The sequence below is a fragment of the Podarcis bocagei genome (genome assembly GCF_964188305.1).
Source record: "Podarcis bocagei genome assembly, chromosome: 15".
Lineage (NCBI taxonomy): Eukaryota > Metazoa > Chordata > Lepidosauria > Squamata > Lacertidae > Podarcis > Podarcis bocagei.
In genome coordinates this window covers 37,640,286-37,654,695 of record NC_138141.1, presented here as the reverse complement: position 1 = coordinate 37,654,695, position 14,410 = coordinate 37,640,286, and the positions used below count along the sequence as shown (strand labels likewise).

At 47.5% G+C, this 14,410-nt stretch overlaps 1 protein-coding gene across 3 annotated transcripts in view; it reads right to left on the bottom strand.

Annotated features, from left to right (window-relative positions):
• Nucleotides 1–14,410, bottom strand: part of CLUH (clustered mitochondria homolog) — a 75,662-nt gene that overhangs the window by 3,206 nt on the left and 58,046 nt on the right. For all 3 annotated transcript variants that reach the window (XM_081172845.1, XM_081172844.1, XM_081172846.1), the window contains exons 12-25: nucleotides 14,134–14,238; nucleotides 12,252–12,352; nucleotides 11,836–11,988; nucleotides 11,422–11,484; nucleotides 9,180–9,424; nucleotides 8,723–8,807; nucleotides 6,428–6,581; nucleotides 5,367–5,506; nucleotides 4,700–4,780; nucleotides 3,402–3,527; nucleotides 2,707–2,828; nucleotides 2,329–2,422; nucleotides 2,039–2,173; nucleotides 696–769 (exon numbers count right to left, since the gene is read on the bottom strand). In XM_081172845.1, coding sequence (XP_081028971.1) covers nucleotides 696–769; nucleotides 2,039–2,173; nucleotides 2,329–2,422; nucleotides 2,707–2,828; nucleotides 3,402–3,527; nucleotides 4,700–4,780; nucleotides 5,367–5,506; nucleotides 6,428–6,581; nucleotides 8,723–8,807; nucleotides 9,180–9,424; nucleotides 11,422–11,484; nucleotides 11,836–11,988; nucleotides 12,252–12,352; nucleotides 14,134–14,238 — 1,678 coding nt within the window. The remainder of the gene's footprint in view (nucleotides 1–695; nucleotides 770–2,038; nucleotides 2,174–2,328; nucleotides 2,423–2,706; nucleotides 2,829–3,401; nucleotides 3,528–4,699; nucleotides 4,781–5,366; nucleotides 5,507–6,427; nucleotides 6,582–8,722; nucleotides 8,808–9,179; nucleotides 9,425–11,421; nucleotides 11,485–11,835; nucleotides 11,989–12,251; nucleotides 12,353–14,133; nucleotides 14,239–14,410) is intronic.

Sequence of the window (14,410 nt, the reverse complement as noted above, 5' to 3'; positions counted from 1 at the left end):
GGTATGGAACTGCAGGCTAGGCCCCCCCCCCAGCTTCTCTAGAGACTCCCCCTTGGCCACACCCCCTTCTTCCAAGTCACTCCCCTCACCAGCCTTGCATCTCAAGTGCTTTTGTCCTGGCTGAAATGTATCCTTGAACTCTGATAATGATTCAGAATGGAGGGTCGTGTGTGTGTGCTAGCCTACCGTACAATGTTAAAATGTGCACCAGTTGCTCCGCCCATTTTTGGCCCTGGCCCCACCCACCCCTGCCATGTGTCCAGCAGGGAATCTGTCCCTTGGGATGAAATCCTTTCCCCCTCCCCTGCTCTAGAGGAACAGATAAAGGCAGGAGAGACTTAATAACCCAGCGAAGGAACTCCCATCACTGCAGAGCAGATGAAGAGTTTGCTATGCACTTTAAAGTTAGGTGTGGATGAATAGTTGGTTCCCCAACTACTCATCTACAGCTCTCCTAATCGCTGGCCGATGCTTGCTGGAGCTGATGGGAGTTGTAGTTCAGCAACCTCTGGAGGGCCAGCGAAGTGACCAAAGAAGGGGCCTGTAATCACCAACCAACCTACACCTAAGCTTCAAAATTCTGCTGAGCCCCCCCCCCCCAATTAAAAACAATGGAGGCGACATCCAGTGCCATTCATACACCTGGAGTGGTAGAGAGAAAGACAGTCGGATACACAAAGTCTGGGGTCTCTTACCTTAGTGGAATGAAGAGAATCCCATTGATTATGTTCAGCTGCTCCAGGACGCTGGCCATACTGGGAGCTGTGAACTAAACGAAACAAGAGATTAGCTTATTAACCAACAAAATAAAAGCAACACATGGGGCTAAGAAACCAACGCACAGCTCTAAGCAGCAAACAAAAATGCCGGGCTGCCAAAATGGGACCGTGGATCCTAGAGGCAGCCAACGCTCTTCCCCTGTATAAAGGGAGGTGGTGATTTGGGTAGCGAGCAGAACACAGGGTTTCTGACGCAAACAGGACTTGGTGACTGGATGACTGGGAGGGGCTCCCAGCAATGAGGATACGAACACTGGCTCAGGACCGCAATACCTCAAAGGATCGGCTCTCCCCCTATGAACCAACCTGGACCCTGCATCTGAGGCCCTTCTTCGTGTGCCTTCTCCATGAGAAATCCGGAGGCCAGCAACACAAGAACAGGACTTTTCTGCGGTGGCTCCTCGTATGTAGAATGATCTCTCCAGGGAGGCGCGTCTGGCGCTTTCATTACATATCTTTTGGCACTAGGCAGAAGCATTTCTTTTCTCCTTGGTCTTCAGCTAATTAAACTATGGCCTTTTACACTGGGGCGGGGGGAGGCATATTATTTTTTGTTTGTTACTATAGTAACAACACTTTTTTAAAAAAACATGCCTGGAATGGTATCTGGGAGCCAGGTGTACACCACACCTTGGATTCCAGGTTGGAAGAAAGACAGGAAATAAATGCAAGTAAATAAAATGTATGCACTTCTCCACCCTTCTGAGCCCGATTCCCAAGAAGAGGAACCCTTTAGGTAAGGTTAGGCTTAGAAGGGAGTTGTTTCCTGGCAGTTCAGTTGAGTGGGGAGGGAACAGGTCACCAAAGGATCATTATGCTGACTTCAGTTGCTTCGTATCTGCACTACAATGAATTAAGCCTAGACTTTATCTGCCATTTTTATCTTGCCTAGAGCCCTCAGTGCTTCACACACACACACTATCAGCAGTGCGGCTTTGACCCAGATCCAAGTTCAGGTCCCTGTCCAGCTGCGAAGTGGTCAGGCTGATCTTCAACAATCAGCTGCTCAACCCCCACAGCTCAAGGATATTGCCAAGACAAGCAATGCCAAGCTATGAGACAGGAAAACACCACAGCTGAGCTCTTGTGACGAGATGGGCGTAAAAATCCCAGAGTAGTGGTGCAGTAGAGTGAACTGAACAGCACTCTGGGACATTGAAATGTACTACGCATTGCTGCTTAATTCCTCAGACAAGGGAAATCAAGAGGTACATCTTACTGCCAAAGCCAATCTAGGCAGCTACCGCAGGGCAACTCACTTTCAAGGGCATAATGTTGGCGCTGGATCCATTCTTGTAGATCTCATTCATTGTGCGTTGCAGGGCCACAGCCTGCTGAGTCAGATATTTCAAGTACTCCGAGCTTTCTTTGGTCTTATCGTGATGCTCACCAAGCTAGCCAAAAACACACACAGATATTTATTAATACTTTTACACACACACACACACACACACACACACACACACACACACACACACCACCCCAAATGCACATACATACTGGAAACAGAAGGCGTTCAATGTATTAAAGCAAAGCAAGGGACCTTTACCTGGTTTTTGTAGATCGTGTAGCCTTCCTTCTCATGCTGCAGAGCCGACCGGAACTCAGCTTTGCTCTCGTACACTCGGGCGACCAAGTGGTGACTGCAGAGAGGATGCAAAGGGAAGACGGCAGAATGATGTTTCTGCGCATGGTTGAAAAGCGATCGCGACGTGGGTGAGAATTCGGTTGCAGAAGCAAGTCTGGCAGATGCCTCCCCACCAACTTAACACTAAACAGTGTTTTTCAGTACTTTCATATAACGTTTGATCAATTGCATTTCTGTGGCTGGCAGGTCACGATATACACATTTGCATATAATGCATATATTTTAGCTGCGAAAGCCCCTCCCTCCCCACTGGGCAAACAACAGGATTGGGCGTTTCACCTGAGTGCAACTTTCAGAGACTTGGCGCCGTGGTACTTTGAGTTGATGAGCAGCGCGTTCTCCAGAAACCGCAGGGAGAGATCGTACTCCATCACTCCATGGAGGACCAAGCCAATGTTGTTCTAGGGGCAGAAGAAATGTTCCAGTGAGGCAGCACCAGAAGTAGACCTTTAGTGCTAGAGCTGGCCTTCTCACAAACAAAAGAACCCCTAAGGAGCCCACCCCCCTAATCCACCCTCATGGCACATACAGGACACACAGTGATCAGAGGTGTGGCGGGGGCGAGAATCCCACCCCCCTATTTTTATGCAAAAGAAGAACTTCCGCTTGTCAGAAACGCTGCATAAAAATGAACGATCATCATAATCCTTACAATGCTGTATATACAATATTTTAAACAAGGGACACAGGAAGATAGCAGTCTCTCCCGTCCCCCACAATCCGTTGCAGTTACTTTTGGTTATTGAGGTAATTTCTAAAAAAGATTTATACAGCACAGAATCAAGTCTGCTGAATCACAGAACTAGAGGCCCACAAGGGCAAAGGAAACTTGTGTTCCAAATTAGAAACGCAAAAGGCAGAGGTTTTTCAAGACGCTGCATCTCATTGGAAAAAGTCAAGTTCAGCCTGCAGAAACCACACAGGCTCTTTAGCTGGGGCTCCAGAGACCCTGGCCGGCCAACAGCTAAACTTACATCCAAGAGTGCCATTTCTGGGTGATCTTCGCCAAACACCAACAGCATGAGGTAGCGTGCGCGGTATAGCAAGTTGAGCGCTGTAGACAGCTGGCTGTTTGCAAAGCAGTACAAAGCAAGGTGCATCTAAAAGAGGCATAAGACAGAATCTGGTTGCAGATGAACAATTTAGACACACTAATCATCATCATCATCATCATCATCATCTCAACAAGAAACAAAACGGTTAAAAGTCAGAATCATCCCTCCTTGCTGTCCTCCTCGCCCCCCCCCCGGAGAATATTCCTTCTGTTTCCAAAATTTGGACTGTGATGCCTTTTAGTTCCATAGTCCTAATTGGCATCATTCGTGGTAATAGCAGCTGGAGGGGGATGGGGATGGGAGTTTGGAGAAATACGCATCTTTAGGATTTGGGGGTGGGTGAAAGGAACTCAAAGATAACCTGGTGAGGATAGCGTGTGTTCAGTGACTATGGAATACTGCTAGGATGAAGATGATAAAATTTGCTTGCCGCTGGGGATGGAACAGGCTGCATCCTGAGCAGCAGGACTTTGCGCTGCAATGTTTTGTTGCAGAACCCAGCTGTCTCCACCAAGGGAAGAACACACAATCCAAGGCTGCACCTGCACCTTATATTTAAAGGACTCTTATGCCACTTTAAACAGTCAGGCCTTCCCCGCAAATAATCCTGGGAACTGCAGGTTGTTAAGGGTGCCTGGAGTTGTTGGGGGCACCCTGATCCCCATCACAGAGCTACAATTCCCAGAAAGGTTTAACCAACAACTATCCTTCCTAGGGAGCTCCTCAGAATTGTAGCTCTATGAGAGGAACAGGAGTCTCCCAGCAATGCTCGGCACCCCTTAATAAACTACAGTTCCCTGGATTCTTTGGGGAAAGCCGTGACTGTTAAAATGCTATAACAATGCTTATTTTAGTGCATGGTGCAGATGTAGCCCAACGTCGGGGGGGGGGGAGAGAAACTCAGAACTCTGACACCAACCCCCAAAAGACTGTTGCTTGTAGGCAACAGATCTCAATGGTAGAAAAGTGGGCTGGTTTTCTTTGGGGCGGAGGGAGACTTCAAATGCAATTGGTAAGGGGAATTGGAATGTTCCGATTTCAAGATCTCCCCGCGTTGAGAAAACACAAAAGCTAGCACCTCAGGGAAAAGGGTTCTGACTTCTCCTTGGTATGCTAGTTTTCTGTGGGCAAGGGGGTGTTTGCATGACGCTTCCTCCTTGCCTCCTCAGCTGCCTGCTGCAGAATCCCTTCAACCCTCCCCGCTGTCTGCTACTTACATATTCCTGAATTGTGTTGGGGTGCTCTATCCCAAGGACTCTCTCACTCATGAGCACTGCTTTCTGCTGGTTATTTAAGGCCTGGAACGAAAGGAAGAAGACAGAGTTGAAAAGCCAGGAAAATGTAAAACCTCCTCCGCCTCTCACAAAAAAACCCCAGGAGATTTTCGGGTTTGGGCTTCATAAAACCAGTTGTTCTTTCTTGCTTTCTCAGAACGCTTAAACTATAGTTCCCAGGATTCTTTGGGAAGGAGTGTCAGCCTATAACCCAATGGTGTCATCCAACGAAGATAATTCGGGAGAGAAAAAGGAAGTACTTCTTCACACCATGTTATAGCTAAACATGCGGAACTCATTGCCACAAGATGTGGGCGAGTTCCTTCCACCAATTTGTCTAAACCCATCAAGGGATAAAAGTCATGATACTTCTACGGTTAGCCCTCAAGGTTTCAGAGGCAGGTGTCTTCTAAATGCCAGTGGCTGGGGAGTCAGAAGGGATCTGTTGGTTCTCCTGCCCTGATTGTGGGCTTCCCAGAGGCACCTGATTGGCCACTGTGGGAAACAGGATGCCGGACTAAAAAGGCCTTCCTTCGGTCCAACCCAGCAGGCCTCCTCCCTACGTAACACAGAAGATTTGGAAGCAGTGAGAGGCCAGGGCTCCCTGTACCTCTGAGTAGTCTCCCATGATGTAGTTCAGGCGAGACAAGAGACGAAGGCAGGCGCAGATTTCCATGTGCATGGCGCCATACACGTTGTTGAACAGGTTTAAGGCCTCGCTGATCAGCTCGCAGCCCTCCTTCAAGAAACCTGAAACGCGCAAAGAAAAAGCACTCTTGAGATTGCAGGTGATGCTTAACTATAAGCAGTTGGCATCTCTGGAGGTGAAGTCAAAACCGCTGCATTAGCAGCACTAAAGTGACCAAGCCTGGGCAGTGCATATGGAGGCCCAAATGACAAGACCCTCCTCTCGGCTTCACTGATGTGATCCAAAGGAAAGCAGAGCACCAGCTTGGCTGCAGGAGTTGCAGGAAGAAGGCATGCAACACGCCATCCAAGCATCTTAGAGACTCACTCCAGATGTGTGGAGGGTTTACCCCTTAGCCTTTTCTTCTGGATGTGGAGGATGTAAGCAGTGGAGGCTGGTTTTATCAGTGCAAATGGGACACTGGCCCCACCGCCTCTCAATCTGCCCCCACCTTGCTGCTTACAACCAGTTGGGGAGGGGAGACGTCTCCTTTGTCTCCATATTGCCCACTTGTAGAACTCAGCAGGGAGGAGGAAAAGGAGAACGTTGCTGGATAGCTCAGTTGGTAGAGCACGAGACGCTTCAAGCCCCACATTGGGCAAGCAATTTCTGCATTGTAGGGAGTTGGACTAGAAGACCGTTGCAGCCCCTTCAGTGTCTGCAATTCTACGAATTACGTGGCCATGTCTGCCGCTGGATCTGGCGCCACCTAGTGTTGGGCTCCCTGCATTCTGCCCTACCCTACCCCAATGACTGTGCCGTACATACGTGTTGCAAAATAAGTGCCTATCTCCCTGTCACATGCCTTGCACAGAGATCTGGGTAAACTTTCGTTTTAATTTTTTTTTATTTTTAAACTTCTCAGGGAGTCAGGATCCGGCATATAAGAGCCCCTGGGCTGCCAAGGTTAAACCCCACCCCCAGGACCTATCCACCTTGGTTTGAAGCCGAATTCACAGCCAGTAGTACATTGCAAGTGATACCTTGCTGCACTTTCGCCTGGCCGCTTTGGAAGAAATGGAAGGCGTCCGAGGCTTTGGGGTTGACGTGCTTCACAACCGGGAAGATGTTGAGGATGTCCTCTTCTGTGAACGTTGGCTTGTGGCGGTTATCAAAGTTGTATTCTTTCAGAAGGATCTGAAACACAAACACACAAACACACACAAATGCTTCCATACCTTTCCTAAGAGAAAAGGAAAAGCCAGTTGTTAAGTACCACTCTACGTTGCCTCGGTCCAACCCCAATTGGGAGTCCTGCGTCCGGGTTCTGGGCGCCACAGTTTAAGGCGGCTATCGACAAGCAGTGTTCTCAATGAGGGCTGATCCTAAGCGCTGCTGTTGCTTGCTTCCATAAAAAACTTTTTTGAAGCTTTTCTACAATGCAATAAAAAGCAAACTAATCTAACTAAACTTTCCAGAGATGGAAAGAAGATAAAAGTCTCTACTAGAGAAGAATGGAAGATTAAGTTGATGGATTATGCCGAAAAGGCAAAAATGGCCGGAAGAATCAGAAATCAGGAAGACCAAAATTTTAATAAGGAATGGGGAATTTTTTACAATTTATCTTAAAAACCATTGTAAACCGATAAAATCGTTAGTAGGACTGGAGTAACACTTGCAGTTTAATGGTGAATTTTGGACATTATGGAGAGGTAACAGATTTGGATTATTGTAAAAGATGCAGCAGGAAATGATTAAGAATAGGACCCACAAAGGGGAGGAGGGAAGTCCATGAGATTCTTTGGAATCTTGTTTTTATGTTGTATGCTGGATATGTGCAGTGCTTTCCCCCCCCTTTTAAAAACATGTTTAGGGGTACTCTCATTTTGACTCAAGAAAATCACCATTTTATAGTTCAAATCGGGAAAAATAAATACAGTAAATGGACAAAAGTACAAAGATTCACAAAATGTTTAGGGGTATGCGTACCCCTGCATACCCCCATAAAAAGCACTATATAATATTATCTAAGTAAAAACAAAAGAGAAAAGAAAATGCAAACTCCTCTCTCAAAAAATAGATTTTAATACCCTCCAATGATAATAGGGACTATGCAGAGTATGCTGCCCCTTCGGCATCTGTGTTTCTGCTGCCACCCCCACCCAGGATTTCTCACCCCCCCAAAAAAAACCCCTGACCCTCATTGACTGCTCTTTGAGTTCTGAGCTGCTCTGCAGCTGTGGGGTGGCGATGGCTCCTTGACCATAGCTAAGGAGGAGGCCTAGGTCTGCGCGTAATAGTGAGCCATGGTTAATGGTGACCAAACGAGGCTTGTAACCAGAAAGCCTAGTCAACTATCTCATTTTAACCGTGATTTATAAACCATAGTTAAGCTGCAGGGGCTGGGTTCACGAGACCAGCTACCGTTAACTAAAACCATGGTTGATAAACCATGGCTCAGAGCAGATGTGGGGAATGTTCTGGTCCTCCAGTTGTTGCTGACCTACAATTCCCAGCATCCCTGGCCACTGGCCATCCTTGCTGGGGAGGAGTTGGAGTTCAGCCAACATCTGAAGGGCCAAAGGTTCCCCACGAGTTACAGATGAACCAGGCATCGTGGGCAGCTCAATTGGGAGCCATCCTCTTAGTCACAGTCTTAAACTAAGAGTGTAGGTGGAGATTGCAGAATTAATTGGATTAGGCTCTACCAGGTGGTGTGTGGGTTTCAGGCTGCACCTATGACTGCAGCAAAATAATGGTTAAAATACAGCAGTTACTGTGCTTTTCTCCTGCCTCAAGCGAAAGTTCCTTCTTAGGGAGATTACTGAAGGGGATGCATGACAGTTTCTATCAGCAAAGCTAGAAATTAATCTCAGGTGGCATTGCATAACCTAGTGGCTGGCAGAACACAATGCGTTCCTCCTGTTCGCTAGAAGAGCTCAGTAACTAAGAATGAGCGATTCCTCCCTCTTCCCTCCCAGTTCCTTTTCCTTTCGTGCTGTCACCCTTAAGATTTTGAGAGCTTAAGGCCTGGGGCTGTTTTACCGCTGATATTTGCAAACTTGCTCTGGGAGCCTTTTCCAGCTAAAGCAGTGTTTCTCAAACTTGGGTCTTCCGCTGTTGTTGTAACTACAACTCCCATCATCTCTGACCACTGGTCCTGAGAGTTAGGGATGATGGGAGTTGTAGTCCAACCACAGCTGAAGACCCAAGTTTGAGAAACTGAGCTAAAGAGCAGGATAAAAATGCCTTTTAAAAATAGTCTATGTTCTTCCAAGTTGTGTTCGGAGGGGTAAGTGAGGGGGAAGAACTTGGAGGTTGTGTACGTTGTTCCCCACCTGGATTCCAGTTTTGAGGGAGATCTCACGTAGCAGGGTGACCTTCTGTAGACTGTATACTTCCACTGCTTGGTCAACACTCTCACTGCAAAAAAGGAGAAGGGGGAGTCAAAAGGAAGCAGCGCACCAGAGGGAGCCACATTTTCAAACTAGGACTTCACAGGGGAGACATTCCCAGATTTACCTGGGCATGTCGGGGATTGAACCTGGGACCTTTCAACACATAACACAGGTGCTTTAACCCTGAGCTACAACCCTACCCCCTAAGCTCTGCACTGCCCAAGTCACATCCTGCTGCCAGCCAAAGTAGAGAGCACAGGGCAAGATATAGATGTAATCTGATGGTCTCTGGAATCCAGTATTGTGTGGAAGACCGTGGATCTCTCACCATGGACCGACAGCAATCCTTACACACAACAGCTGTGAGTTTCCTAGGTTTTACTTTTAAGAGACGTACCATTCCAAGCTGAAGTCAAAGTAACTTTTGGCTTCCGAACAAATGTTCTTCCACAATTCTTGAGGGCTCATGGTGGCCCAGGCAGTGTTGTCAGCGGCCCCCAAATTCCGATTTTTCCTCCTCTTGTTCTTTTTCTTGGAGACTAGCTCATCGGCCGGGAGATGGGCCACGGGGTTTGGGAAGGAGCTGAGGAAGCAGTTGAGGAAATGGCTGATGGCAGCTGATAAGCCCGACAGCTCCACTCCCTGTGGGAGGGAAAGTGGAGACCGTTAGCGCGCTACATGTTAGTGAAGTCAAATAATGCAAACGGAGTCCGGGGAGAAAAGTCCTTACTGAGCAAACCCAACACAAGCAGTGTGTGATTTGAGGAGAAGGGAACAGAGAGGTTTCCTTTTCCTTACTTCAGGCCTTCTACATGGCAGGGAGACATTCAACCAAACATACAGAGGAAAACTCCCTCAGGACTACCCAGCTAATCATCTGTTCATTTAAAGATGTGTAAACTTCATAAAAAACCATCGTAAGGTGGTATGTCGACTAAAAACACAGTATCACAATAAAAAAACTTAAACCACATAAGAAAGAGCTGGTTGGCAAAGAATCTCAGGTTTGAAAAGACTGCCCAAATAACATGTTTTTTATGAGACATCTTAAAACGAGCAGGGACGGCTCCTGCCCAATTTCTATTGGCAAGGTGTTCCACAGAGCTGGACCTACCATGCTAAAGTCTCATCCCCTGGTGACGGCCAGACGAACCTCAGGGATAAGTGGGACCACCAAAAGTGCCCCCTCAGAAGGCCTTGGCAATTGAGGAGGAGGAGGAATCAAGCAGTCCTGAAGGTACTTTCCATCTCTGAGGGCCTTCTGGCATTTCCCTCACTGCAAGAAGTGAAGTTACATGGAACCAGGCAGAGGGCCTTCTTGGTAGTGGCACCCTCCCGTCAGATGTCAAGGAGACAAATAACTATACCACGTTTAGAAGACATCTAAAGTTAGGAAGTTTTTAATGTCTGATGTTTTACAGTGAAACCTTGGTTGCCGAATGTAATTCGTTCCGGAAGCTTGTTTGGCTTCCGAAATGTTTGACGACCGAGGGGTGGCTTCTGATTGGCTGCAAGAGCCTCCTGCACTCCAGCAGAAGCTGCGTCGGAGGTCTGGCTTCCCAAAAACGTTAAAAAACCAGAGCATTTACATTCGGTTCGGGAGCCGAAATGTTCTAAAACGGAGGCGTCCGGGAGCCGAGGTTTGACTGTCTTATGTTTTTATAAATGTTGGAAGCCTCCCAGAGTGGCTGGGGCAACCCAGTCAGATGGGCAGGATAAAAACAATAAAATTACTATTATTAATTCCTACTACTACTACTACTTTGTGTCCAGGTCATTCGGGGCTTTGTGAATTAACAGGAGCTTGAACCTTGGATGGCAGTAAACCGATAACCAACAAAACCTCCGAGAATGATTAGTTGCATCTTCTGGATCAGATTTGCCCAAAAAGTGAATGAAATGAAACAAAGACTGAACTGGATTTTTTTGGGGGTAGGGAGCTATTACACTGTGGGCGTCCCTCCTCAGCTGAGGCATCCGGATGCCAGAAGCCCCATGTGGGATTCCACACACACACAACTGTGGAAGGCGGCTGGGAGACCCAACTAGCATGCAAAGCATTTTGGAGGAGTCACTGCTCTGGAAACAAACCCAAGCAGATTGCTGCGTACGCTGAAGAAGCATTTTTGGGGGATGGGGGGGTGGAGAAAGAGGAACCCTATGCAAGCTCCCCCCCCCCAGCTTCCCAGGGATCTGGGAACACCAGGCTTTCATTAACTGCGCCGTGGGTCTGACACAAGTTCACACAAACACTTGCCCCTCCTTGTTAAAAACCTTTCCTGCTGAGCGCGGAAGACAAAAACACAAGCTCAGCCATGAAGGAATAGTTTTTGAATCACTCTCTCTCACACACACACCACACACAGACAAGTTGCCACTGGTTCTCCCTCAACCACACAGGCCTGCACTTATTTTAGGCCTTAATGAGATTGTGCTTCTGGTTGCTAGGCAACCTGTGCAAGAAGCCTAAGGAGGAAATGGCTTCTCTCTTGATCTGGGAAGACCGGGACTGGGCGGGGGGAAGGCAGAGAGAGAGAGAGAGAGAGAGAGAGGGAGAGAGAGAGAGAGAGAGAGGCAACCCTTGCGCAGGAGAGGGCATGTAAGGGAAGGTGTTTGGGGTTGCATAATCCGATTTGTACCTGAAGGTATGTCTTGAAGATGTGCTTGGCCGACCGGGTGATCAGTTCTGTGATTCCAATTTTCTGTTCCAAGGAAACAAATTGGGGGGGGGGGGGAGAGACACAAAAGAGCAAACAGGTCAAGCAGGAGACAAGAAACACATTGAACCGCCAACCTTCTGATCGGCAAGCCCAAGAGGCTCAGTGGTTTAGACCACAGCACCACAGCACGTACCTAGAAAATCCCGGACGTATGGCAGCCCTAATATATGTGGGCTTTAAAAAAAAAAAAAAAGCTGCGGTTCATGAAAGACAAATTATCCCAGCTGGATCTCTGCCAGGGCAAATAATCCTCAAGAAACAACAACAACATTTATTTATTTTTAAGTGTCAATTAGAGGTTGGGGAAAAAACAAATAAACCTTTGAGGCTTACATAGATGTGATCTAGCTGAGCCCGGCCAGGGGTCTTGGTGATGAATTCCACCACTCTGCCCAGGTAGCGCATGTTGATGCCTCGCTGGTGCATGGCTTCGGCCAAGGTGGCGCCGTCCATCGGGAGCATGGTGTGGTCAAGGCAGTCTTTCACCTGCCAAGGAAGAAGAAAACACACAGCAGAACTTAGCAAGCCTGGCTTTTCTGCATGCAGAAGGTTCAATCCATAATTATATCTCCAGACAGAAATGGGAGAGTCTTCTGGTCTTAAGCTCCTGCCAGTCCATGCGGACAATACTGAGCTAGATGGACGGAGGGTCTAGGGCTCAGTATAAGGCTGTTTCCTATGCCATTCCTATGTAAAGACTGCTCCCCACCCTCTTCTCTCCCCCTTCCTCCTGGCGCAAATTCACTCACCAAGCCTGGAATTTGATAGGACACCAGAAAAGCAGCCGCATCCTTTAGCAACCGCTTCTGGTCCTGAATCTGCTCTTTGCTGGACTCTGGAAAGCGGACCCCTATGAAAACAGGAAAGGAAGATCAGCCAGATGGGAAAAGGGCCATATATATATATATATATATATATATATATATATATATATATATATATATATATGCGCATGTGTATGTACACACACACTACCTGTATGTAATTTAAATTAACAAGTTTAAATTTAAAAATACTAAAAAGAGGGTGGGGAGGAAAAAAAGGTTTTGACAATCTCACCCGCCACCGGCTGGATGGGAGTTTGGCTTTTGTGTGCTGCCCCTGGAATGTAACTGCTGTGTTAAGATGAGAGTTGCCTTTATGGCATATATTTCTGTTAGCAAGATTTTGCCAAGTTCTGCCCAACTCTGCCGGGGGAAAAAAATACACCCCCCCTCAGAATTAGCCAAAGCTGCCTCCCCTGGGGAAGGATGGTTAGCTAGGAACTTTCCTGCAGCAGGTCAGAGAGTGGTCTGCATTCACACATTGCACTAAACCATAGCTTAGAATGAACGATATGGAAATCATGGGGCTCACAGCAGGCCCACCCCCCATTTGCCCAGGATAAGATAGGACTAGTGTGGTGTAGTAGTTAGAGGGCTGGAGTAGGACCTGGGAGACCAGGCCATGAAGCTCAGTGGGAAACCTTGGGCCAGTCACTCACTCTCAGCCCAAGCTACTTCACCGTTAGGATAAAAATGGGAAGGGGAGGGGGAAGTATGCAGGCTACCTAGAACTCCTCAGAGGAATTGAATGAATGAATGAATAAATAAATAAATAAATAATTAAATAAATAAAAACCTTCCACTTTCGCTCCAGGTCAGAACCCGTCAATTCAACCAGACAGATTGCTTAACATGGTTTCAAGCCATTACAGAATTTCAGAGTTGGAAAGCACCCTGAGGATCGTCTAAATCAGTGATGGCCAAACTTGGCCCTCCAGTTGTTTTTGGACTACAAATCCCATCATCCCTAGCTAACAGGACCAGTGGTCAGGAATGATGGGAACTGTAGTCCCAAAAAACCAGTTGGAGACCCAAGTTTGGAAAAGCCTGACTAGTCCAACCCCCTGCAAGGCAGGAATATGCAGCCGCCCCATGGGGGGGATCGAACCTGCAACCTTGGCGTTACCAGCACCATGCTCTAACAAACTGAGCTATCCACCCATGTCAGTTTGTACGTCATCTTCTCTTGGTTTAGCGATGGTCAAAGTAATGGGTTGTACTTCAATGTTAGTCCCACTTAGAACAGATCCACTGAAAATAATGGACATGACTAACTTGCAGTCTATTTATTTCACGGGACCGACCTACTCTGAATATAAACTTAGCTTGCTACAACCCAATGTTAACCAGTTTGGACAAAAATGGGCTCAGCTATCTATGATTTGTGCCAGCAGAAGCAGATGCTTCTGAGCTTCTCCTAGCAATTGCACAGGAAGCGTGTGTTGGCCCCAAGGCTTGCTGCGGATCCTATAATTGTGATTTATGTATTGATTATAGCATTCACACCCCACCTTTCCTCCAAGGAGCTCAAGAGGGTGTACGTGGTTCTCCCCTCCTGTTTCTCACTGTTTCTTGCAGCTTAGGAGCTGCTTTGATGATCGCTGACAAGAAAGGCAGGACCAAGATGCATTGGGGGAAATACAGAACTTAGATGCTGGGTGGATTGAAAGCTGGGAGCTTCTGTGTGCAGAGCATCTCTTAAGTGTCCGAAAGAAAATACGCAGACGTCTAAACTCAAAAGGGCCAGACACTTGGAAGGGGTTACGTGCTGCAAAGGACTCCAAGCGCACCTGAGGCGCCTTCTTACCTGGCGAAAAAATATCTGGGTTAAACCGGATATCGAAGGACGTGTTGCTGATGGAACCGACAGCTTTGCAAGCATTCTGGATCACTTCCCGGCTTTTGGGGTCCACTGGGTAAAGGAGACAAAATAGGTTGCAGAGCAAATGTGGGGGACCTTTTCCGCTTCATAGAACCAAAGAACTGTGGAGCTGGAAGGGACCCCGAGAGTCATGTAGTCCAACCCCCTGGAATCTTTTTGCCCAACGTGGGGCTCAACAAACGACCCCGAGATGAATAAGAGC